Here is a 25067-nt window from a genome sequence, read left to right as displayed (position 1 = left end):
CTGTCTAGCTCCAAGTACATTGTTGCAAATGGCAAGATTTCATTCTTCTTTATGGCTGAATAATATCCCATTACACACACACACACACACACACACACACACACACCTTCTTTATCCATTCATCTATCAATGGACAATGGACATTTGGGCTACTTCTATAGTTTGGCTATTGTAAATGCACTAAAACATTGGGATGCATGTATCCTTTTGAATTAATGTCTTTATATATTTTTGGTAAATACCCAGTAGTGCGATTGCTGGATCATAGGGTGGTTCCACGTTTAAGTTTTGAGGAACCTCCAATCTGTCTTCCACAGTGGCTGCATCAGTTTGCATTCCCACCAACAGTGCAAAAGGGTTCCTTTTTCCTCACATCCTCACCAGCACTTGTTGCTTGTTGTGTTGACAGGTGTGAGGTGACCACAGAATTGATTCTTAAATTTCACACCCCAAGCCCTCTGGCTTCTTTTCTCTCTGCAGTTGACAGAGAAAGTTAAGGCCCATCTTTAATTCATTTATTCATATGTTTACTCATATGCATGAAACCACCCTGGAACCTTCTACGAAACTTATAAAAACATCCTCAGTGTCTTTCAACATAAACACACACACACAAACACATACATGCACACACCTACATTCTGCAATCCTGAAATCTCTCTGGTTTCAGTAGCTTACAGATATGATCTCAAATTCTCCTTTTAGTCATTAAACATTATATTATTTCAAGCATACCCCAAGGACCATACTAATCACCTAGGTTTGACAAATCTTAACATTTTAACATTTTACCTAATTTTTCCTTTTATTAAAGGAATACAACATTATAAATACCATAGGAGCTCTCATACGCCTCTCCTTGACCTCTTTTCTTTCTCTTCCTCACCGAAGGTAACCACCAACATGACTTATCATACAGGGGTTACATCTTTTATTATTTGTATATGTATTAGTTAACACTAATCTTTCGTACTCTTAAAATTTCCTTTAAATGGAACATTGAAGTATCATTCTGAAACTCTCTTCATTCCTCCAATATTGCTTTTGAAACTTATCTGCAACAATACATGTCGTCAGTTAATTGTAACTGCATTTTAGTAGTGGGCTTCTGTAAGTACATGTTACTATTTGTTTATACTGTTACCTCTTTATGAATATGTAGGTTACTTCTGATTTTTTTTTAATTACAAGATCCCATCTCCTGCTTCTTCATAGAAATGAAGCTCTCAGCACCAATACTGGTACGTTCCCCAGAGGCTGCTCACTGCGTGGGGGTGAAGTTATTCCTTTGTGTATGGGCCCTGGGGATATTTCTTACTTTTTGCAAATTCAGCTACCCATTTAAAGTATGTTTGCCATGTTTTATCCAACATAGTAAGTGTTACTTAGCAAGGATGTTTTCTGGTTAGCTGATCCTTCTTACCACCTGAAATGGGAACGTTACTACTTTCTTTTCTAAACTTTCCTTTTTGTTGGTGTCACCACATTCTGTTGCTTCTCTCCCTTTTTGCTCCTCTTCCCATCTCTTGTCTTTTAAATATCAAAATTATCACAGGGTTTGTCTTAACCCTTCTCGCTCTAATGAGTACTTCCTGGGTGATCATTTTTGTAGACATAACTGACCACAGCATGCTGATGACTCACCAATCAGGAGCCCAGAATTCTCTGACCAGAATCTTCCTCACTTTGTGCTCTGTATATCCAATTATCTCCTGTTTATTTCCACCTGAATGGGCCACTGGCACTTTAAATTCAGCACTTCTAAAACTTAACCCATTCCTTCCCCACAATTTTCTCTTTGTCTTATATTTCTGTTTTTTTTTTTTTAATTTTTTTTTTCGACGTTTATTTATTTTTGGGACAGAGAGAGACAGAGCATGAACAGGGGAGGGGCAGAGAGAGAGGGAGACACAGAATCGGAAACAGGCTCCAGGCTCTGAGCCATCAGCCCAGAGCCTGACGCGGGGCTCAAACTCACGGACCGCGAGATCATGACCTGGCTGAAGTCGGGCGCTTAACCGACTGCGCCACCCAGGCGCCCCTCTTTGTCTTATATTTCTAATGTCATCCACCCAAGTCAGAAAACTTGAAGTCACTCTATACTCCTCCCTCCCTTTCACTCAGACCTTGGCTTTCTGTATCCCACAGAGTCATTAACTACCACATCCATTCAGGTCCACCTGCCTTCTCCTCTATTCAGTCCTCCCACCCCCCCGCTTTTTTCTTTTTTTTAACTTTTTGAGGTCTTTGTCATCTCTCTTTGAGCAATCGCAAGAGACACTTTGCTCTTGTGCTTTCCAACTACGGTTGCCAAATTTAGGAAATAAAAATACCGAATTGTCAGTTAAATTTGAATTTCAGGAAAACAATATTATTTTAGTGGAAATATACCTCAAATATTGATGGGAACCTATAATTTATCTGGCAACCCTACAAACACCCCTTTAATATTGCCACCAAAGGGAGCAAAAAATTTTACCATGGTGTTTCCAGCTTCATGTCGTCCAATTTCCCCATTGCCCACAAGACTGTCTTTGGACAAATCTTCACCTGGGACACAAAACCTTCCATGACCTGGCCACTCTATACCTCTCCAATTTTCCTCACATATCTATCCCCTCATTCACTGTGTTCCCACCACACTAGCCTTAGTCCTGGAATGCCTGGAGCTGTTTTCTGTCTTAGAACTTGCAGACCCACCTACCCGGATCACTGACCCTCAGATCTTTATATGGCTGACTGATTCTCATTTCTCCAAACTTAGTGAACTGTTACTTCTTCAGAGAAACCTTCTTTGGGCATGCTATCTATAGTAGTTCCTGGTTACTCTTCGTCTCATTCTTGTTTCTTTTCTTGATAACACTTTCATAATCTGACAGAATTTTGGTTATTTGCTCATCAGTTTATTATCTATCTTTTCATCAGAACATAAGTCCTATGAGATCAAAGACTTAACTTGTTCACCACTGTACTCCTCAGGCTTAATACAGTTCCTAACACATAGGTGGTATCCAATAAGTATTTATAGAACAAATGAACAGGTGAAGTAATGAATGAATGAACAAATGATTGAATATTTAAGCCCATGAGTTCCTTCTGCGTCCTTGCTTACACTTTATGCTTTCAGCCTATCTTTGTCAGTTTGGGCTGCCATAACACAATATGGTGGTTTAAACAATAGACATTTATATTCTCACAGTTCTGGAGGCTAGAAGTCTAAGGTCAAGGTGTTAGCATGGTCAACTTCTGATAAGGACTCTTTGGCTTTTCCATGGTTGCCTTCTCACTGAATTCTCACATAGTAGGGAGAGACAGAGTGAGCAAGCTCTCTGGTATCTCTTTTTATAAAGACACCAATCCCATCATAAAGGCCTTACCTTCGTGACCTCATCTAAATCTAAAGATCTCCCTAAGATCCCATGTCCAAATACCATCACACTGGGGGTGAGGGTTACAATATCTGAGTTTGAGGCACACACAGTTCAGTCCATAGGATGTTCCAAGTGTATTGCCCTCTTTTCCCTTCTGAGTGCTCAAGAATCTCTATATAGAGATTCCAGGTAAAATAAATCACTTCTTCCTTTGAACCTCACCAACATCATATGTACCTGTTGTACTTACTATAATGAGTTTTTTACACAACTGTCTCCCTCTCTGAGACTGTAAGTTCCTTGAGGGCTGTACCAACACCTCTCTGTGCCATGTCTGGCATGATGTCTGGAACTATATTCACAAGGTTTAATACAGTCCAACCAATATTCATTAACTGCATAGATAATTGGATGAATACTAACATCTAAGAAGTCAATATAAAATGACGAGGATTTGAGCAGCCAATATTCATATTATGTAACTCGTAAAAGCTACTCCTAGAAGATACATTCCTGGACTATTTCAAAGCCTATTTATAGTTAGTTTTCATGGTATTCATTAATTTGGTTACATGATTTTCAAATCAATCTGTATTAGTTTGCTGGGACTGCCATAACAAAGTACCACAGACTGGGTGGCTTAATCAACAGAAATTTATTTTCTCATAGTTTTGAAAATTAGAAATCCTCAATAAGGAGTTTGGCTGGGTTGGCTACTTCTGAGGGCTGTGAGGGAGGGATCTGTTTCTGACTTACTCCTTGGCTTATAAATGGCCATCTCCTCCCTGTGTCTTCACATCATCTTCCCTCTGTAAGTGTCTGTGTTCAAATTTTCTCTTCTTATAAGGACCCTACTCATATAGGATTAAGGCTTACCCTAATGACCTCATATTAACTTGATTATACTTTCAAAGACTCTACTTCCAAGTAGAATTACATTCTGAAGTATTGGGGTTAGAACTTCAACACATAAATTTGGGGGAGAACACAATTCAGCCCATAATGTAATCTCCATTATGCAAATGAGAAAAGTGGAAGACAAGGCCCGTCTAAGCAGCCACCTAACTGTAGAGAAAGAAATGATAAACAGTCACCTGAAACCAAGGGACGGAACATGGTGGGCATGGGATGCAGAGGAGAACACAGTGAAAAGCAAGTGCACGCGCGTGCATACACACACACACACACACACACACACACACATACGGCTGACCAAAAAGCAGAGTGTACTGCTGTGTAATAAACAGAGCCTATAGGATAATACTTGGTTATGTTCAGAATGGCCTGTTTAAAGGGGCAGGAAAGGCTGTGATACATTTTATAAAGTGATCCTTCAAGTAAGGTTAAGTACTTCTAAATATAGCTTCTTGAGATGAACATCTAGACACATGAAAAAATTCATTACTCAGCCCTCCAGTGGTCCCAATGGTTTCTAATAGCTCCAATTTTGAAATGAATTACCATAGATCATAGAGTAGAAATGAAAAACCAACATATCAAGTTGTTCCCCAAAATGGGTTAAAATACCAGGAATATGCATTCAGGCGAGAAATACCATGTGTAAAATAAGATACATTCTAGCGTTTAATTTTTATGTTTGCCCTTAATTTCTCCTTTGCCACCCACCTTCTAGAACATCCTGGAAGAGTGAATCACCATGTGTTAAGGAAACTCAGGAGCATTGGTTTCTTGGAAGTCTGGCAGGTGACTCATATTTCATAGATTTTGTCTTAAACAATTTCATTTGGAAAAAAGTCTTCACATTTCCCAAATATACAGTGTGTCTGTTAAAAAAATTAAACATGATAAAATAATTCATAGCTTGGTAAAGCTGGAAAGTGTTATGTACTTTTTGTAGCATAAGATATTTTCACTTCATCTTGTCACCTTCTACACTCATGTTTGTAACCATAACTACAATCAATAATTGTATTGATCATGGTAATGTTAATTGTTTTGGCGAATACATGACCAAAATCAGGTTTCTGTTCGAACACAACCACCTTGCATATTTTATTTTGGACAACTCAGCTCTATCTTGGCAATCCTACCACTTCTATATTTGAAAATAAGCTGGGGCGCCTGGGTGGCGCAGTCGGTTAAGCGTCCGACTTCAGCCAGGTCACGATCTCGCGGTCTGTGAGTTCGAGCCCCGCGTCGGGCTCTGGGTGATGGCTCAGAGCCTGGAGCCTGTTTCCAATTCTGTGTCTCCCTCTCTCTCTGCCCCTCCCCCGTTCATGCTCTCTCTCTGTCCCAAAAATAAATAAACGTTGAAAAAAAAAATTAAAAAAAAAGAAAATAAGCTGACTATGAAGGCACTTCCTATTAAATTTCAATCAACAAAAAGAGAACTCTGTACGTTGGATATTCCTGAATTCTTTCTTCTGTAGATTAGATAGTTTGGTTTTGGTCTGGATTTCTTTATATTCCTGAAATCTCCTTGTGGACTTTTTCAATTTAGGCCAGTGTCTGGACCAAAGTAACAATGGACTTTACCTTTTCAAGGCACCAAAGCCATAAATAATAAAAAGAGTGCCCTTGTAGAACTCTCAAAGCAGTTAATTTCTACTTCTTTAGACAGTCATGTATATTCACACAAATGAGATAGCATTTATCTTTTGGTGTAAAAAGAGGTTTAGTAAAATACTTTGTGTAGAGCATTTAGCACAGTACTATTATATGTAGGAGACAGAATAACCAATACCCAGAATATGAGCTTATACAAGCAGCACTTAGAAGGATATGCATCCAGATATTAGCAGTGATTTGCTCTGCTTGGTCATATTTTGGGTGTTATTTCTTTTTCCTATCTGACTTCTCTGTTTATAGAAAGCATGTACAGCTTTGTAACAAGATTCATAGGTGATGTTTAGTTTTTAAGATAATATTTTAAATTCAGCGCAAGTGTTTATTTATTCATCTCTTTTTACAGCTGAAATTCCCCTGTTAATCGCATAGTCCAAACTACCCATTTGCACAATGGGCCCTATTTCCCCATTAAGAATTTCATGTGTTTAGGGGTACCTGGGTAGCTCAGTTGCTTAAGCGTCCGACTTTGGCTTAGGTCATGATCTCATGGTTCGTGAGTTCGAGCTCTGTGTTGGGCTCTGTGATGACAGATCAGAACTTGTAGCCTGCTTCAAATTCTGTGTCTCCCTCTCTCTCTGTCCCTCCCTCCCCTACTCTCTCTCTCAAAAATAAGTAAACGTTTAAAAAATTAAAAAAATAGAGTTTCATATGTTCAAATTTTTGTTAGTAACATAAATTATAAGGCATAAATGAAAGGAAATTTTTCTTGCCTAAAAAAAGTAGTCACCCTCTTTGGCTTCAACATGCTAAATTTAGAGGAAAAGTATTAACGGCAGATAACATGATAATCATAACAGCATTTTCCATGAAGATCACTGCCTGGAAGTTTGAGGAACCAGATGTGCTCCCATTCCCCTCCTGTGCCGACTCTGAAGCCAAACTCAGCTTTTTGCCACATCTCCCAAATAAATCCAACACTACAATGCATTCATAAGTAATAGCCAATTTTACTGATGCTTTCTCGGGGGAAGTGAGGAAAAGAAATTACATCACATATTACCCAGAAAAACTTAATGACAGTTGATCTTCACTGTTTGTCCCCACATTCCCGTCTCTCATCAAAAAACAAACAAGCAAGCAAACAAAATCTTTCTATTATCTTTACATTCAAATCCAGGCTTTGACTTGAGTTCCTCAGTTATCAAAACGAAACCCAGGCAGGTGACCAGCAATGCCGTCCACAGACAGCCATCATCACCACCACAGTGAAAAAATCAGATCAGTTGATATTTAGTGTTAGTTAAGTCTGGCCCATGGGTGTCTCATGCTTCATCTCAAGCAGTTTATCAAAGTATTCACCCACCAAAGCAGGTGTATGTGTTGGTGGTGGGAGTGAAATTCTGCAGCTAAGAGAGTATTATTTTCGCTAGATAGACAAATATGCAATATTGTCATATATCTGTATATGTATAGATAAATATACACGTATTTATACACGTATAGATAAATATACAGCAGGAAAATGACAAGGACTCTTTGACTTTAAGTCCCCTGTAGTGGGAGCCATCTATATGCCCTCTCAGAAAGCACAGAGCAGTGGCTTCTGAGGACACATGGAAACTCCCAGTACAAGTAGTTTTTCAATAATTTTTTTTCAAATGTTTATTTTGGGAGACAGAGTGACAGAGTGGGGGAAGGGCAGAGAAAAAGGGAGACACAGAATCCGACGCAGGCTCTAGGCTCCTAGCCTGTCAGCACAGAGCCTGGTACGGGGCTCGAACCCATGAAGCACAGGATCATGACCTGGGCCGAAGTCGGTCGCTCAACCGACTGAGCCACCCACATGCCCCCTCCCCCCCCAGTGCAAGCAGTTTTTAAGAAAACTTAAAAAAAAAATTTTCTCTATACTTTTATATAACACACTTGACTGATCAAGATGAGTTTTAATTGGAAATACCAAGCAAACCTCTACTTTGCTTCAATAGTCAAGGGTCTTGTTGGTATATAAAGTTATCTATAACATAAGAATAAGAAATCTTACCTTGATAGCTGTCACGAATCCACATTCAAGCGTTTTTCCAACTATTGACGCCATCACTCAGCAACCAGTTAGTAATTGCCTAGTTACTGTTTCCAAGTATGTAGGCTCTGGCTTGTAAAGTCGGAGTGGGAAAAAAGGAAAACCCAGCCTACAAAGTTTCCATCAAATAAGTCTGAACTCCAGACATGTCTTGAGTCACTCTGAGTCTACTTGGTTATTGAAATTATATGGAAACTTTTTCTACTCATTGGCACCGCTAAAACCTCCAGACAACTGGTTTCCAGCCTTACGGAGTGCTGTGCTGTTTTTCCCTAATTGCCTCTTGAAACGTAAGAGAGTCTAACTCTTCCATTCTCTTCTTTGCTGTTTTGAGGTTTCAAAATTTATGTTTGTGTGTTATCCAGGTCATTCTTATTTTGAAATAAAGATAATTGCCACTTTAGATTTTAATATTGCATTTCTTCATTTGGTATTGCTCCTCAAAACCAAAGTCAACTGCTTGTCTAAAGTGGCTACATTCCATGTTCGTCCCAGACGTACCTGATGAATACGGAATACGGCTTTCCGGCAGCAAGTGTGAAGGAAGATTTATTTGCCCTGGGTTGCCCCAAGCTCTCCTTTTGTGGGTCCTTTCTCATTATCAGCATCTATCCTCCAAGTTTTACCCAGAGCTCTCAGGCAACTATCATCTCTAGATATCTTTAATAATAATAATAATAAAATAATAATAAAGAATTGAGTAAGTTAATCTCTTAGGGATACATACAACTCAAAATAAGGCACACATATTTAGGATGGATTTAGCAAATCTCTGGTGGGAATAGTTAAAACTACAAAGGAAAGCATGTCAGGACATACTTTTCGGGGGGGGGGGCATCACACTGGGATAGGAACAGTACTCTAAATTTTCTGACCCTCACTAGCTGCATCTCTAACCTACTCTCAAGATTGTGTAGAAAATGAGATTGTGTAAATAGAAATAAATAATATTGTGTAAAACATGTAAAGAGTGGTGAGGTCTGAAAAAGGCCAATAGTCTAGTTAACAGTATTATACGATGGCATTTCCCAGTTTTGATATTTCACCGTAGGCACGTAAGATGTTACCACCGGGGGAGGCTGGGGGAAGGGTATACTGGACTCTGTACTTTTCAACTTCCTGTGAGTCTATATTATTTCAAAAATACTTTTTAAAAAGATGAGAAAGGATTTTAGAGTCTTCCTAGAAAGGTACAGTGCACTGAAGAAATAATATTAAAATCTTATGTCTCATTTCCAATTATCTTCTGTGTCCTGAAGAGCAACATTATCCCCTCAGTATAAATCATAAACAAGAAGCATCTTCAGTTCTCAAAAAAAAATTGTTTTTGAAAAGCATTATTGTAATTTTTCTCTTGTGACTATTTTGAGCACAGTTATTCATCTTGACTTGCCCAAAGGTGGATAAGGGTGAAGTAGGGAAAATTAATATGTTTTTCATTCTTTAGCAAATATCAAATAAAAAACACTGGTGTTCTGATAGTCAAAACTAGGACTTTGCCCAGAGACATTAACCTTTCACCACAGATTATTATTTGGGGAAATGATTATGTGAATTCCTTGGTCTCCTCTTCAAAATATTCAGAAACGGACTTGACTGCCAAAACACAGAGCTTTCAGTGCAGCAGATCCAGAAGGAGAAGAGGCTGCTCCTTTTTGGCCTCGTTGGACTGTGGAAAGAAGGAGAAAAAAGAAAATGGCAGCAATTAGTTGTCCCTGTCAGTTTTTACATCCCTGGGCTGCAGACCAAATGTGGTAGGTTTGTGAGGAAATAACTTATGAGGATACAGGGGAGGTGGCCCTGCATTGTGGACTTTGGGAGCAAGCTGCCTGGAACCAATGCAGGGAGACGGGGCACGGTCATGGAGGCATGGAGCAGATGAGGCCCCTGAAGCTCATTTTCTAAAGTTACTGTTTCCCTGTGGCATGGATCCTGGTTTGGAGCCAGCTTGTGTGAGAAGAAATCCCACATTTGGGGATAGGATTGGATTTCGAGGCCAGCTGGATAGAAAAGATGATGCTGAGGTGCCTTAGCCAAATAGATGGACCTTGAGTTCAGACTGGTAGATTTCAACGCTGGAGACCAGTAGGGCACTTCCATGGCAAGGCAGAGGGGAATTTACCTCTAAGCACAGAAGACTTGAACCCAAGTCTAGTCCTGTTTAAAGCCTACTGTGGCCTTATAATGTAAACAATTGTTTTGGGTAGTATTCAGACACTCTAGGATGAGAGATTCTTTTAGTCTGCTGTGTATGTGTGTTATAAGTTACGGGCACTCTACAGTGTACCTGGGAAGCTAAAGAAAAGAAAAAAGATTAAAATTGAGCAGAGTTTATACTCACTTAGATTTGAATATACGTCAGGACAAATCATGTTACTGCATCGTCACGAGTAAAGTCTCTCTGAGCATAGTTTAGTATAGCTGAAGCTCTTAGCACTTTTCTAATGCAAGTTTAAATGGGCGCAGATAGGTTTACTTATATTTTCTGAACTGCTTCCCGATCAGACACCCTGGTGGTTGCTGGGACAAAGATGAATGAGATAAGATTTCTACTCACAAAGTGCTCACAAGCATATAAATAAATAATTATGATATAATGAATATATACACTAAAATTACTTTCAAGAGTAATGGTATCAGCAGAAGTTCTGAAGTTATGGAGGAAACAAAGCTCCATCAGCCAGCTTTTCGCTAAGACTCTATCCAGCGATGTCATTGAATCAATAATGTGTCTAGTAATAGTACCATCTATAGTGGTTCAAAGAATCATATTTTAAAATTTGTAGATTGTTTTATATTTTCCAAAAAAATGCATTATTTTCCTGCAATCCAACTTTTAAGACTAAATTCTTCCACATTGGAATCTATAATCCCAAGGTTAATTCTCAGGGCAAGTAGATTATAATAACAGCAATTTTCACTTTTCAGAGCATGTGTCCTGTGTTAACTCACTTAATCTTTACAACAGGTATTGAACTATCCACACAGAGTTCATGCAGTATGATACAAGAGCCCCACCTTTTAACCATTGTGCTGTACTTACGGTTCCCTGTGCTTTCCCTAAAGCACTTGGCAGGCCCTTCCATGTAGTACTAGGCTTACAAATTGGCTCCACTGCTCCATACTTACAAGTATATTCCTCAGAACACTAGCACTATATGCACAGCTTACTGGTGCCTTTTGTTTTTAGTTACAAAGCTTTTGTTTTTCTTTTTTAACTGAAAAAAGTCCTTGGAGCCTTTGATATATGAATGTGCACTGTATATACTTCTGAAGGACACAATAGTGTTTAATGCTTCCCAAACATATAGACTACTGGGTAATTGAGCATTCCAGGTTTGTTAGGTTTCTCTAGAGAAACAGAACTAATTAGATATGCACACACACACACACACACACATATATATATATATACACATACATCTATATAAATAATAAGATTTATTTTAATAATAAACCGACTTACACAGTAATGGAGGCCAGAGAATTCAAAATCAGGGTGCTCCAGAATGCTGGAAACCTGGGGAGGAGCCAATTTGCAGTTCAACTCCAAAGAGATAATGCTGCAGATGAAGTCTGAAGATAGTCTTCTGGAGAATCCCCTCTTGTTTGAAGTCAAACTTTCAGATAATTGGATGAGGCCACCCACATTATGGAGGGCAGTGCACTTTTCTCAAAGTCCACCTATGTAATTCAAATTTTATCCAAAAACATTTTCTCCGAAACATCCAGAATATATCCATCCAAGTTAACACACACAATGAGACATTATACCTGAAAATCAGGATTCCAAAGCTATCATCTTAGAAAACACTGCCTTGGTTGAATTGTTAGCTCCTTGAAGGCAAGACCTGAGTTTTCAGATTCTTGTATCCTTCAATATTATCATTGATTGATAGTAATAGACTGTAATTATGGTAAAATGGAATGAGCATTGAACTTGGAGTTAAAAAACCTGGAGACCAATCCTGGCTTAATGTTCCAGGAACTTTGAGGTCTTGAGTAAATAATTCAAACTCCATTCTTATCAGGTTTGTTATATGTGAAATGGGAACAATAATAACTGTGTCAAAAGATTGTGGAATTAAATGAGGAGATACGTGAAAGTGTTTGGTGCATTTTATGAATTGAAAAGTTTCATAAAGCAAACAATGATAACTCCATGACAAAAGACTATGTCAAAATATGGCAATGTCAAAGTACATCTCTGAAAATCAAAATGCTTCATTTTATTTCAATGTCACCAAAACATGGTATCGGTTAAACCATAGGAAATTGTCAATGTTTAGCATATTTGTAGTTTTGTACGACTTTTTTTGATACTATAACATGAATAGAGCATAAAATGCAGAGTTATAATACTTGAGGTTATTGCTAACAGACTTGTTATTGCAAACTAGAACTTGATATACCCTATTCATTATTGTCTTTGCCCACAAGGAGATTTTAGTCTGGAACAAGGTGACTCAGAGTACCTATTAAACACAACAAAAAGGAAAAAAAAAAACAAAAAACGATCACTTTCCTGAGTTGGTTGCAACTTTGAAAATAATCTCCCTTATCTATTTTGTAAGGTGGATCCCAGGGTATGGTTATAAGTCTGAGAAGACAAGAAATTTTTTCTAACAGCCATTCTGGCTTTCTACAGCTCCCTGAACATATCAGTCATGTGCCTTTATAGCTTCCCCCACGAATCTGCCTGGTTAATACCTCATCTTCTAGTCTGCTCATATCTCGCCTTCTCAAGGAAGACTACCCTGACCACTCTATTTTATATGTTCAGCAAACTGCCCTCACAACCCATTTTCCTGATGCTTTCTACCATTTCTTTCTTTCTTTCTCTTTCGATAGCACCTATCACTTTCTTACACATATAATTTAATTTTCTTATCTGTTGTATTTATTATTTATTGCTTGTCTGCCTTGCTAGAATATAAGCTTCTCAAGGGCAGGGATCTTTGTCAAGTTTGTTCATTGATTAGCCTAAGCTCCTGGAACAGTGCCTGGGATATAGGAACTCAATAAACATTGGTTGAATAAATAGATTTAATGAGAAGATCTTGAATAGGCAAGATATGTTGCTGAATGGCTAGGAAAAGGTAGTTGGTTCCAGATTCAAAGGGAGAGCAAGAGAAGAAGGTATTTAGTATCAAAATAATTTTTAAAAAGATTATTGGATTAATTAAGATTATTATTAAGATTTGATTCTAAATTTCTTATTTTCATTAAAAAAAAATTGCTTAAATGCTTTAAGAGGCCAAAGTTGGAATCTGAAGTGATACTTGGTGAAATCTCTGCAGAATAAGCTTATTTTCTGAGATGAGATCCACACAAATCTGGAAGAAACTCATGAAATTACTGCCAAGGCCAGTTGATCTGAGCCACTGTGGTCAATCCATTTCCGTTTTTTTTTTTTTTTTCTTTCTTTCTTTCCAATATCCCAGAGTAACAGGATTAACCATGCCATGACTCCTTTTCCCCCCTCCCCCCGCACCCTTAAATTGCTTATGTGGCCATAACTTATAAAATATTCTTGGACCTAACTAATGGATAAGGATTGTAATAGAGGCAGGCCAAATTTAAAGATCAGGGCAACCACAAACCATGATGGAGGATGCTATTAATGTGACTAACTCATCCTGGCAGGAAATATAGGAGTCAAACCTACAAATCACAGGACAAAGATCAACTTGACACAATCCACAAATCTGAGTCACTAAGACTGTGCCTAAACCCAAGTGAAGCAGTAGCAATTGCCTGGTTAGCTCAAAATGAGTGCTTTCTATATTCCTTAGGAGACTATCATAAACAAATCTCATAAGTATCACATTAAATAGACAAGATACTGTTGTAATCATTAAGCAAATTTCTTAATTTCAAGAAATAGGAGAACATTTTTAGATCTTTGTTCATCTCTTAGAGATATAGAACATTATTCCTTAATTGATTAGCCTTAAGAGAGAGACTAGATGGCCTCTCCAGATTTCTTCTAGACCTATGAGTCTTTAACTTACACATTAACAAACATAGTATCATAGGAGAATGGAAATAGTATAGTTCTAAGTGCCAATCCTGCTTTACTAGTCATCAATCAACCATCTCGATACCGTGGATTTGGGAGTCAAAACTGCATGAATTCTCTGTCACTGGAAGACTGAGGTTTGTTCCTGTCTGGAAGTTTGTTCAAGCGTGAGTCCACTGATTGAGGGAGTGATTGTGGTCTGCCAAGGGTGCTGTGTAAAAAGGAAGTTGTTTCTCCCAACAGCCTTGTTTGTGTTTTCAAAAACTGTTTCAGTTTATGTTCTGTTTCCATTCCCATGCCCAGCCCTCCCAAAGTAAACAGATGACAAGTAGTGGTGGTGGGATAGCGGTGATGCAGGGGTGGGGATGGAGGTGGAGGAAGGAAAGAGATGTCCCCAGGGCAAGAGGATTTTCAAAGAACCCAAATGTAATTTGGAAATGAACTCAAGTGCCAAACCAGATGGGATTTATACCAACAAGATCAGCCCAATCTATAAGCATAAAAACAGACTCCTAGAAGTTCCATTTACTTATTTGAAAATGATCAAACACTGATGGGCACTTATATACTAAACTCCAGCTAAATTAGTGGCTAAAGATGAATCTTTGGCACATCAAAAGGTATACCCCTTTCTTCCATTCATCCCACTCTTCCACTTCTATTTGTCCAGAAAACTCATTTATTTCTCAGAATTTCTAGAAGAATGGACCCTGAATTCTCTTAATTCCAACTATGGCACTAAAAACTCTGAAAGGTTAAAAAAAGAAAAAAAGTAGAAAAGAGAAGGAAAAAGAAACAAATGCATTGAGAAAATAAACTTCCAGAATTTTAACTAAATCTGGAAAATAAGTCAACATTTAGAATTTTCTTTCTTTCCAAGTCTACTCCGAAGACCTTAGGTGACCTCAGTTGGATTAGAAAGTTCTCTTTCTACAAACAAAATTAACTATAATCCTTGATTCAGTAATATTGGAACTCATAAAATCTTCCTTTTATATGCCTGTCTACCAAAATACATATAACTTAAAATAGTAGTGCTATGTGGTTCTTCTATTTAAAGGCAAGTAATTCTATTGTATTAAATTATAATTTATATAAAAAGCACTTGTCAAAATTTAGTTGATCACATATTCCTATGTTAGCAGAATAAAAGAAAAGATAATCACATCACCTGAGATGACATAGTTCTCTTGTCCAAAAGTAAAAAATAGCTACATCTATCTATCTATCTATCTATCTATCTATCTATCTATCTATAAAATAACAACATGTATATATATATATATATATATATATATATATATATATATATATAGTTTGTGTAGTGTTACAGTGAGTATGTGTTACTTTTATGATTCAGAAAACATAAATTATTTCCATTTTTGGTGGGGGAGAACTTTATTTCATTAAATTCAGATTTTGAATACACCAATTTAGAAATTAAAGTTGTATCAATATAGTAATTATAGTTTTAGAAAATAAAACTACCATATAGATGTTTTCCCACTTCTAGGAATATTCACAAGAAATATTCTTCCAACAAAACTGCATATGCATACGGTTATACACTGGTGTATATTTGTAACTATAAAATATTGGAAAATCTAACTGCCCTTACATAGAAGATTGACTTAATAAACTATGGTAGCCGACAGGTTTGATAACCTCGATGAAACAGACCAAGTCTTTGAAAGACATAATCTATCACAAGAAGGAATAGATTATTTGAATAGACCTATATCTTTTTAAAAATTGACTCAATCATTAATGAACTTCTAAAACATAAAAAAACCAGGCCTAGAGAGTTCACTGGTAAATTCTACTTAAAGAAGAAATTATACCAATTCTCTACAATCTTTTTCAGAAGATAGGAGAGGATGGCATACTTTCTAACTCATTTCATGAGGTTAACATCACCTTAATACCAAAACCAGAGAAAGACATTATAAGAAAAGAAATCTAAAGACCAATATCTCACGTGGACATAAATTCAAAAGTCCTCAACAAAATATTAGCAAATTGAATTCAATAATGTATGAAAATAATTGTACTACATGACCAAGTGGGATTTATCTAGGTATGCAAGGCTAGTTAAACATTTGAAAAGCAATTAATGTAATCCATCACACCAAAAGGCTAAAAAAGGAAATGTTAATAGTCTTATCAATAGATAGATATAAATAGAAAAAAGACTAGAATAGAATAGGCAAGAACATTTAACAAAATCCAGGACCAATTCATGATAAATAAGTCTCAGTAAACTAGGAATAGAGAACTTCCTAAACTTGATAAAGAATACCTACCAAAAAACTACCACTAACATCATACATAACGATAAGAGACTCAAAACTTTCCCACTAAGGTCAAGCACAAGGCAAGGATGTTCCCTCTTACCTCTCCTTTTCAACATCATGCTGGAGGTTCTAGCTGATGTAATTAGACAGGAAAAAGATACAAAAGGTATACAGATTGGGAAGGAAGAAATAAAACTGTCTTGTTTCTCAGATGATATGATTGTCTATGTAGAACATCCAAAAAAATCAACAATAAAAACAACAAAAACTCTTGGAACTAATAAGTGACTTTAGTAAAGTTTTAAGATACAAGAAAAATTTATAAAAGTCAATCATTTTGCTTTATGCTTGCAATGAACAAGTGAAATTTGAAATTAAAAACACAATACCATTTATATTAGCAGCTCCCCAAATGACATACTTAGGTATAAATCTAACAAAATACGTATAAGATCTAAATGAAGAAAACTATAAAAGTGGTAAACAAAACAAATAACTAAATAAATGGAGATATATCCCATGTTCATGGATAGGAGGATTCACTATTGTCAGGATGTTAGTTCTTTACTTGATCTATAGATTCAATGCAATTTCAATCCACATTACAGTAAATTATTTTGTGGATATCAACAAACTGGTTCCAAGTTTATAAAGAGGTAAAAGGTCCAGAATAGCTATCATGATATTGAAAGAGAAGAACAGAGTTGGAGGACTGATGCTAGTTGACTTCAAGACTTACTATGAAGCTAGACTAATCAAGAGAGTAGTATTGGTGAAAAAACAGACAAAAAGATCAATGGAATAAAATAGAGAGCACAGAAATAGACCCAAATAAATATAGTCAAGTGATCTTTGACAAAGGAGCAAAGGCAATACAATGGAGCAAAGATAGTCTTTTCAATAAACAGTCCTGAAGCAAGTGGAGAAAATCCACATGCAGAAAAATGAAACTAGACACAGATCTTACACCCTTAAAAAAGTAACTCAAAATGGACATATATGTAAAATGCAAAACTATAAAACTCTTAGAAGATAACTTAAGAGAAAATCTAGATGTTCTTAAATTTGGTGATGACTTTTTAGATATAACACCAAATGCATAATCCACAGAAGAAATAATAAGCTGGATTTCATTAAAATTAAGAACTTTTTCTCTGCAAAAAGACAATATTAGAAAACAAGCCACAGACTAGGAGAAAATATTTGCAAAATATACACTTGATAAAGGACTGTTATTCAAACTATACAAAGAACTCTTAAAACTCAACAATAAGAAAACAATCTGATTAAAAAATGGGCTGTAGACCTTAACAGACACGAAACCAAAGAACATAACAAATAAACATACGAAGCTTCTCCATATCATATATCATCAGAAAAATGCAAATTAAGACAATAATGAGAGGTGCCTGGGTGGCTTAGTTGGTTAAGCATCTGACTCTTGATTTTGACTCAGGTCATGATCTCTCACAATTGTGAGATGGAGCTTCCTGTCAGGCTCCAAGCTGGGTGTGGAGCTTGCTTAGTATTCTCTCTCTCCTTCTCCCTCTCTCCCTCTGCACTCCCCCACTGGCACACACATGTGCTTTCTCTAATATAGATATAGATATAGATATAGATATAGATATAGATGTAGATATAGATGTATAGATATACTTATGCACACATATATATATACACAATGTATATGCATATATACATATATATATACATATATACAATACAGTGTCTGTGTGTGTGCATATATATATATATATATATATATATATATATATAAAATGAGATACAACTACACACCAATTGGAATGGCCCAAATCCAGAACACTGACAACACCAAATGCTAGCAAGGATGCGAAGCAAAAGGAACTTTGATTTATTTTTGGTGGGAATGCAAAATGGTAGAGCTGTTTTGAAAGACAACTTGGCAATTTTGCACAAAACTAAATACACCCTTACCATATGCTCCAACAATTTTTCTCCTTGGTATTTACCCAAAGGAACTGAAAACTCATGCCCATACAAAAACCTATACATGAACATTTATAGTACCTTTATTCGTGATTGCCAAAACTTAGAAGCAACCAACATGTTTTTCAGTAGGTGAGTGAATAAATAAATGAGTATATCCAGACAATGGACTCATGGTTTTTTGTACACATAGTTATAAATATGAGTAGAGATACAAATAAAAAGATCCTAGACAAAAAGATGTAGACATCAATTGTACTTTCGTTGACTCAAGTGGAACAGTTTCAATGATACTCCAGAAGTAATGAGGGCACCAGTGCCCACTAAATAGAACCAGGGCTCCTTGGAGAAATAGCTGATTCCAGAGTTAATATAGGGAAAGTATAAGATGAACCTAAACATTTTTTATACCACAAAGTAAGGAGGTGCTCTAAAAATGATAAGGATATGTCAAAGGGCACAGAGTCCACTTAAAGGAGCTCCCACAGGCCAAATATGGAGCGATTTGAGTACCAGAACAAATAATAATAGTGTATTTTATTTCATTAGGGTAAAAAGAATCCGTGAGTCTATATAAATCATAAACAAATGAACACATAAGAAAGGAAAACTTTTCCTTACAGTGGAATGCTAATAAATGTAGAAGGACTAATGGAATTTTAAAAAATCACCCTTTTGCTAACTATCATAGTAAAAATTTAATCAGGGAAGAATTATTAACGGATACTAAAGACAGTGGATGATTTAATGAAAAACAGGAAGTTTATAGGGTCTCAGGTATACCCCCAAAATATCTTATAAGTTATGAAGGGGGAAATACTACCTTTACAGAAAGGAAGCCAGGTAAATACGGACTTCACCAACTGATCAAATTTGGCATCAGTAATAACGGCACAATTGAACATTTTGTGCTTCCTGATATGAAGTGCTGAGAACACACTATCACTGATGTAGTATTGTTCTTATAAAAATGCAAAACATGGATCCAATTATGAGGAAATGCCAGAAAACCCAGTTTGAGGAACAGTCTACAAAATAAATGATCTGGACTCATCAAAAATGTCAACATTATTTGGTAAAGGCTGAGGACCAGTTGTACATTATAAGAGAACAAAGTGGAAAGAAAACTTGATGCAATGAGTGATTCCCTTCTGGATCCCAGAAAAGAAAATATTATAAAGGACATTACTGAAAATATGAGAAAATTTGAATTAGGCCTATAAATTAAATGATAGTATTGTACCAACATTAAACCTCCCACTGCGGTTGTATGAGTTAATGTCCTTGATCCTAGGAAATACACATTGAAGTTTTGGGCATAAATGGGTGTGATGACTACCATGTACTCTCAGAAAGTTCAGGGAAGAAAATAAAGATGTATATAAATTATATCATGAGAATATTAACAATTGGTAAAGTTGGATGAAGGTTATAGAAAAGTATAACCTTATTTATTTATTTTTTAAATGTTTATTTATTCTTGAGAGAGTGCAAGTGGGAGAGGGGCAGAGAGAGAGGGATACACAGAATCCAAAGCACTTGTCAAGCTCTGAGCTGTCAGCACGGAGTGCGATGCTGGGCTTGAACTCAAAAACTGTGAGATCATGATCTGAGCCAAAGTTGGACGCTTAACCAACTGAGCCACCCAGGTGCCCCAACCTTATTTATTTTTGAGAGAGAAAGCACAAGTGGGGAAGGGACAGAGAGAGAGGGGGGAACAGAGGGATCGGAAGTGGGCTCTGAGCTGACAGCAGCAAGCCCCATGCAGGGCTCAAACCCATGAACTTTGAGATCCTGACTTGAGCCGAAGTTGGACCCTTAACCAAACTGAACCACCCAAGCACCCCTAAATTCAGGTGATCTTATCTAATTTCCACACTGTGGTGGGCAGAGGAACATGAATTGGAGGAATTCTGACTATATTAATTTTTGCCATGTAGCTGGGAATAGTTTTCAATTTGTGCCTTACATTTTTCACTGCACAATTTTTTAAACTAAATCCTACAAGTGGAGAAAATATGTTTTAGAAAATCCAATGGCATTTAAACTATCATTTCAATTAGTTGTAGTTAATGATCATACTTCAATTGACCTCCTAATAGAAATAGTTTATTTCTTTTTTTGAAGCTCATGTCACAGGATTTTTCATCACTAGCAAAGCATTTGTCCCCTGAATGAACTGGTCTTTATATCAGAAAATAATCTGGAACATTGCTAGTCTAGTAATCCAAAAATCTGACTAATGGCATTGCTCTTCAAATAAGTATGGGATCTCTTTGATTAATAACTATATTTTGAAAAATTAAAGATAAACATATACAAAGTGATTTTTTTTAATTTTAGATAATCCCGAAGGTCACAAAATAAAAATTTTATTTCCCTATTTCTCTTTACTATTAATTCCTACCTCTCCCCACCCCAGCTTTATTATGCAAATCAGGGGTTGACAGAGTATAGCCCATCCAAGGGTTTGGGTTTTTTTGTTTTGTTTTGTTTTGTTTTGTTCTGGCTTTTGTTTTTTTGTTTTGTTTTGTTTTGTTTTGTTTTTTGCAAATAAAGTTTTCTTGAAGCCAAATCTAGCCCTCCATGGTGTCTTTTGTTTTTGTTTTTGTTTGGTTGTTTGTCTGTCTTTTGTAAATAAAGTTTTCTTGGAACACAGCAACTCTCCCCCTTTTTTAAAATATTATATATGACTACTTCCTTGATGTAATGGCAGAGTTGAGTAGTTGCAAAAGAGACTATATGGCCTAAAAATTTTTATTATCTGGCCCTTTAAAGAAAAAGTTTGCTGACCCCTAAAAAATGATAGAATGCTATTCTACCTTGTTCTTTATTTAACAATAGACATACATTCAATATATAGATCTACTTCTTTCTTCATAGTATTGGAATAGCATTGCACTCATATTGTTTGTATAAACAAATTCCAGAATTTGTTCAACCAGTCTTTTAGGTTGTCTCCTAGTCTTTCCTACAGTAAAACGTATACTGGCATGGGGTTTTTTTTATTAAAATTTTTTTTAATGTTTATTTATTTTCGAGTGAGAGAGAGAGAGAGACAGAGTGCGAATGGAGGAGGGGTAGAGAGAGAGGGAGACACAGAATCTGAAGCAGGCTCCAGGCTCTGACCTGTCAGCACAGAGCCAATGCGGGGCTCAAACTCAGGAACCGTGAAATCATGACCTGAACCGAAATTGGACCCTTAACCAACTGAGCCACCCAGGCACCCCCAGGTTTTACAAGTGAAATTACTGAATGAGGTAATGTGCTTCTTTTAATAAATATTGTCTAATTGTCAAATGCAACATTTCTTGTATAACCTTCACCAAAGTGACACTTAACCTGGTCTCCTTTCTCTTTAGATAATGCTGGGCAGAAAATATGGCCAAAGATTATAAATAAAATAATAAATATAATATGGTAGGTATACCACAGCACAATCTCTGTGCAAAAAAAAAAAAAAAAAAAAAGAGGAACTTTAAAATAACACACGTTTGTAGAGATGAAAAAGAGAGGGGAATAATGAAAATTCTGTGACATGGCTTTTTAGAAGAGTTCAGGAAAAACAGAACACTTTATTTTGTGATTATTTAACAGAAAAATCATTTACATTCTGCCCCAATTCATTTATATATTAAGTTAAATAACAGTTTCAAATGTGGGTAAATATGTCTTAAGTTGCAAAATTTCAGAGACAGGCTGTACTTTTTCCTGGTAAAAGTCCAGCCCAGTAAGAAGTTCCACATCGCGGACCCGGGCAATGTGGGCTTTCCATCTCTCTTCAATCCAAACAGCTTCTGGTTTATTTTCCTGTAAAAGCGAAACAAAAGCCTGTTTTTCATAGGGCATTATTTTTCATTAACAGAGGGATCTTCTATTATTTAGAGGTTTTCCTCTTCCCTGTGTTTTTTATTGCCTTAAATCTTAACTTGATGCAGCTAAATTTTGTTGTTTATTAAAATAAAAGGAAAACAGAAGTACAAAAAGTATGTTATAACAAATACAGACCACCACAAAGTCATAAAGCTTAGCTATTTTAGTATTTACTTCAGATATAAAAGAAATAAGATATTACAGATGAAGTTAAATCCCCAATGTCCTACTCAGAACTAATAATTAGCACGAGTCCATGTTTTAAAATTTTTACAGCACATCACTCTACTATATATATCATGAGTTATGAGTGTTCCAATTTATATAAGCGGTATTATAAGTGGTATTCTATAATTACTTTCTCAATCAGTATTACATGTGCAGGGGTACCTGGGTGGCTCAGTCAGTTGAGCCTCTGACTTAGCTTAGGTCATGATCTCACATTTCATGGGTTTGAGCCCCATGTTGGGCTCTATGCTAACAACTCAGAGCTTGGAGCCTGCTTCAGATCCTCTGTCTCCCTGTCTCTTTGCCCCTCCCCTGCTCATGCTCTGTCTCTCTCTCTCTCAAAATAAATGAACATTAAAAAAATTAAAAAAAAAAAAAAGAATTATGTGTGCAACCTATCCATAGAGATATATCCAGAGCCAGTTAAATCAGTTGTTTTTAGCTGTGGTTTGTGGTAGCATAGTTTATTTTCTTTTTATTGCCATATTGATAGTATTTTTGGCATTGTAAATAATCCTGTAATGAATAACTTGGCACATGCCTCCCGTATCCAAGAATATGAGTTTCTAGGATACATAAATGGAATTGCTGGATCATAGAGTACATGCAACTTAATTTTCCCAGATATTAAACCTCACGCTCCTCAGGTTATTTATACCAATTTACACTTGCATTGATAGTGGAAGAGAATACCTACTTCCCCACATCCTTGCCAAATCACAGTGTGAAATAGTGTTTTATCTGTTTGATTTTATTACCCCGAGTATCATCAGAGTTGAGTATCTTTTCACATATTTCTTGGCCATCTGACTTTTAATGGATTTTTTACTATATAAAAATTAGTTCGATCCTTTAGAGCTAAGGATTTCTATAAAATTTCTTATTTTTTATATATTAATTTTCTGATATTCATATGGTACTGCTAATTGCCATTTAGATTTTTTAAAAGTAAGAAAATTTAAAGGTTTGTTTAGATGAATGTGTTTTAATAACTCTCATTTGACTTCAGCATAGTAGTTTACTTGTTTTTTTTTAATTTTTTTGTTTATTCATTTTTTTGAGAGAGACAGAGACAGCACGAATGAGGGAGAGGCAGAGAGAGGGGGAGAGAGAGAGAGAGAGAGAGAGAGAGAGAGAGAGAGAGAGAATCCCAAACAGGCTCTGCACTGTCAATGCAGAGCCGACATGGGGCTCAAACTCACGAAGCCATGAAATCATGACCTGAGCCCAAACCAAGAGTGGGATGCTTAACCGACTGAGCCACCCAGGTGCCCCGGTTTACCTGTTTTTTTAAATATGCAAGCTTAAAATAGGCAGCTATTATTTGAGCCAGAGGAAGTGTAAGAGGAAACTACTTTTTGTTTCTAACCACTAAAGCATTTCTCTGTGAGATTCAGGATGTGCATTAATTTTTTAAGTAAATACGCTTTGTACTAATTCGAGCCTATTTCCAACGAGAATCTAATTGATTCTTCTTTTTTTCTGCCCTTATTTCCCATTTCAGCAGCATTCACTATTTTTTATCACTTTTTTCACAAAGTTTTCTCCCACTTGATTTATATTACTCTGCTCCCTCATGGCTTATTTGGTACCCATCCAACTAAATGTTCACTCGACACCTGACTAGGTCTACCCTCTTTTAAAACTGCAATGAAATAAACCTAAAGCAGGCCACCTAACTCTATCTAGTCAGGGGTAATACTCAAGTTCTTTAATACCAGATAGTTCACCTGCACCAAGCAATCTGAACAGAAGCCAGCAATAGACAACTCTTACTGTACTAATGCATCCAACAGAAGAGCAGCCTTGCAAACATAGAGTGATTATGAGCTATATTTAAAAACAACTGACCCTTGAACAACATCGGCTTGAACTGTGGGGATCCACATATATATTCAGATTTGTTTCAATAAATACAATACAGAACTGTCATTGTATTTTCTCTTCCTTGTGCTTTTCTTAATAACCTTTTCTTTTCCCTAGCTTACTTTATTGTAAGAATACAATACACAATACATGTAATAAAATATGTGTTAAATGGGCTACTAATGCTATTGTAAGGCTTCCAGCCAATAGTAGGCTATTAGTAGCTAGATTTGGGAGTTAAAAGTTATACATGGATTTTCAACTGTGTGGCGGTTGGCACCCTTAAACCCCCCGCCCATATTGTTCAAGAGTCAACTGTGTATGTGTTCAAATTGTTACATAAACAGAAGTATTACATACCCCTAAAATACAGTGCCCTTTGTTGGGTTTTTCAGGCAATATCAGTTTCAGTATTTTTCTACCCTACTTCTTTATCTTCTCCCCTTAACCACATACAGTTTGGTTATTGCTGCTACCACACTAATGAAATTGCTTTGGCAAGGATAACCCAACTGAGTGGATTTTGTTTTTCGAACTTTCACTTAGTTGATCACTACAGGCTTCTAAAATTTCCTTTTTTCTTGCATAGCTCTAACTGATGACTTGTTCAGTGAACACCCTCTATCTCTTCAACTGATTCTAGTGATTTCCATCCTAGCAGATAGACATTTCCCTCAATTTGAACTTTGGATCTCTTCTTTCCACTTTCTTTCCTTTGGAAACTTTACTTCACTCCCATGATTTAATATCAGATCTATTTCTACAGTTCTGGTTTCTCTTCCAAGTTCCATGCCTGCATTTTCCAATATCTGCTGAGCAAGCTACAATAATGACAG

General features: G+C 36.5%; 1 protein-coding gene across 3 annotated transcripts in view; it reads right to left on the bottom strand.

Moving 5' to 3' along the window:
* Positions 1–21822: 21822 nt before the first annotated feature.
* The window catches only part of ENPP3 (ectonucleotide pyrophosphatase/phosphodiesterase 3), a 79145-nt gene continuing 75900 nt past the window's right edge, over positions 21823–25067 (bottom strand). For all 3 annotated transcript variants that reach the window (XM_045499635.1, XM_045499633.1, XM_045499634.1), the window contains one exon: positions 21823–22074. In XM_045499635.1, coding sequence (XP_045355591.1) covers positions 21904–22074 — 171 coding nt within the window. In that variant the 3' untranslated portion in view covers positions 21823–21903. The remainder of the gene's footprint in view (positions 22075–25067) is intronic.

The sequence above is a fragment of the Leopardus geoffroyi genome, chromosome B2, assembly GCF_018350155.1.
Source record: "Leopardus geoffroyi isolate Oge1 chromosome B2, O.geoffroyi_Oge1_pat1.0, whole genome shotgun sequence".
NCBI lineage: Eukaryota > Metazoa > Chordata > Mammalia > Carnivora > Felidae > Leopardus > Leopardus geoffroyi.
This window is presented reverse-complemented; position numbering and strand designations above follow the sequence as displayed.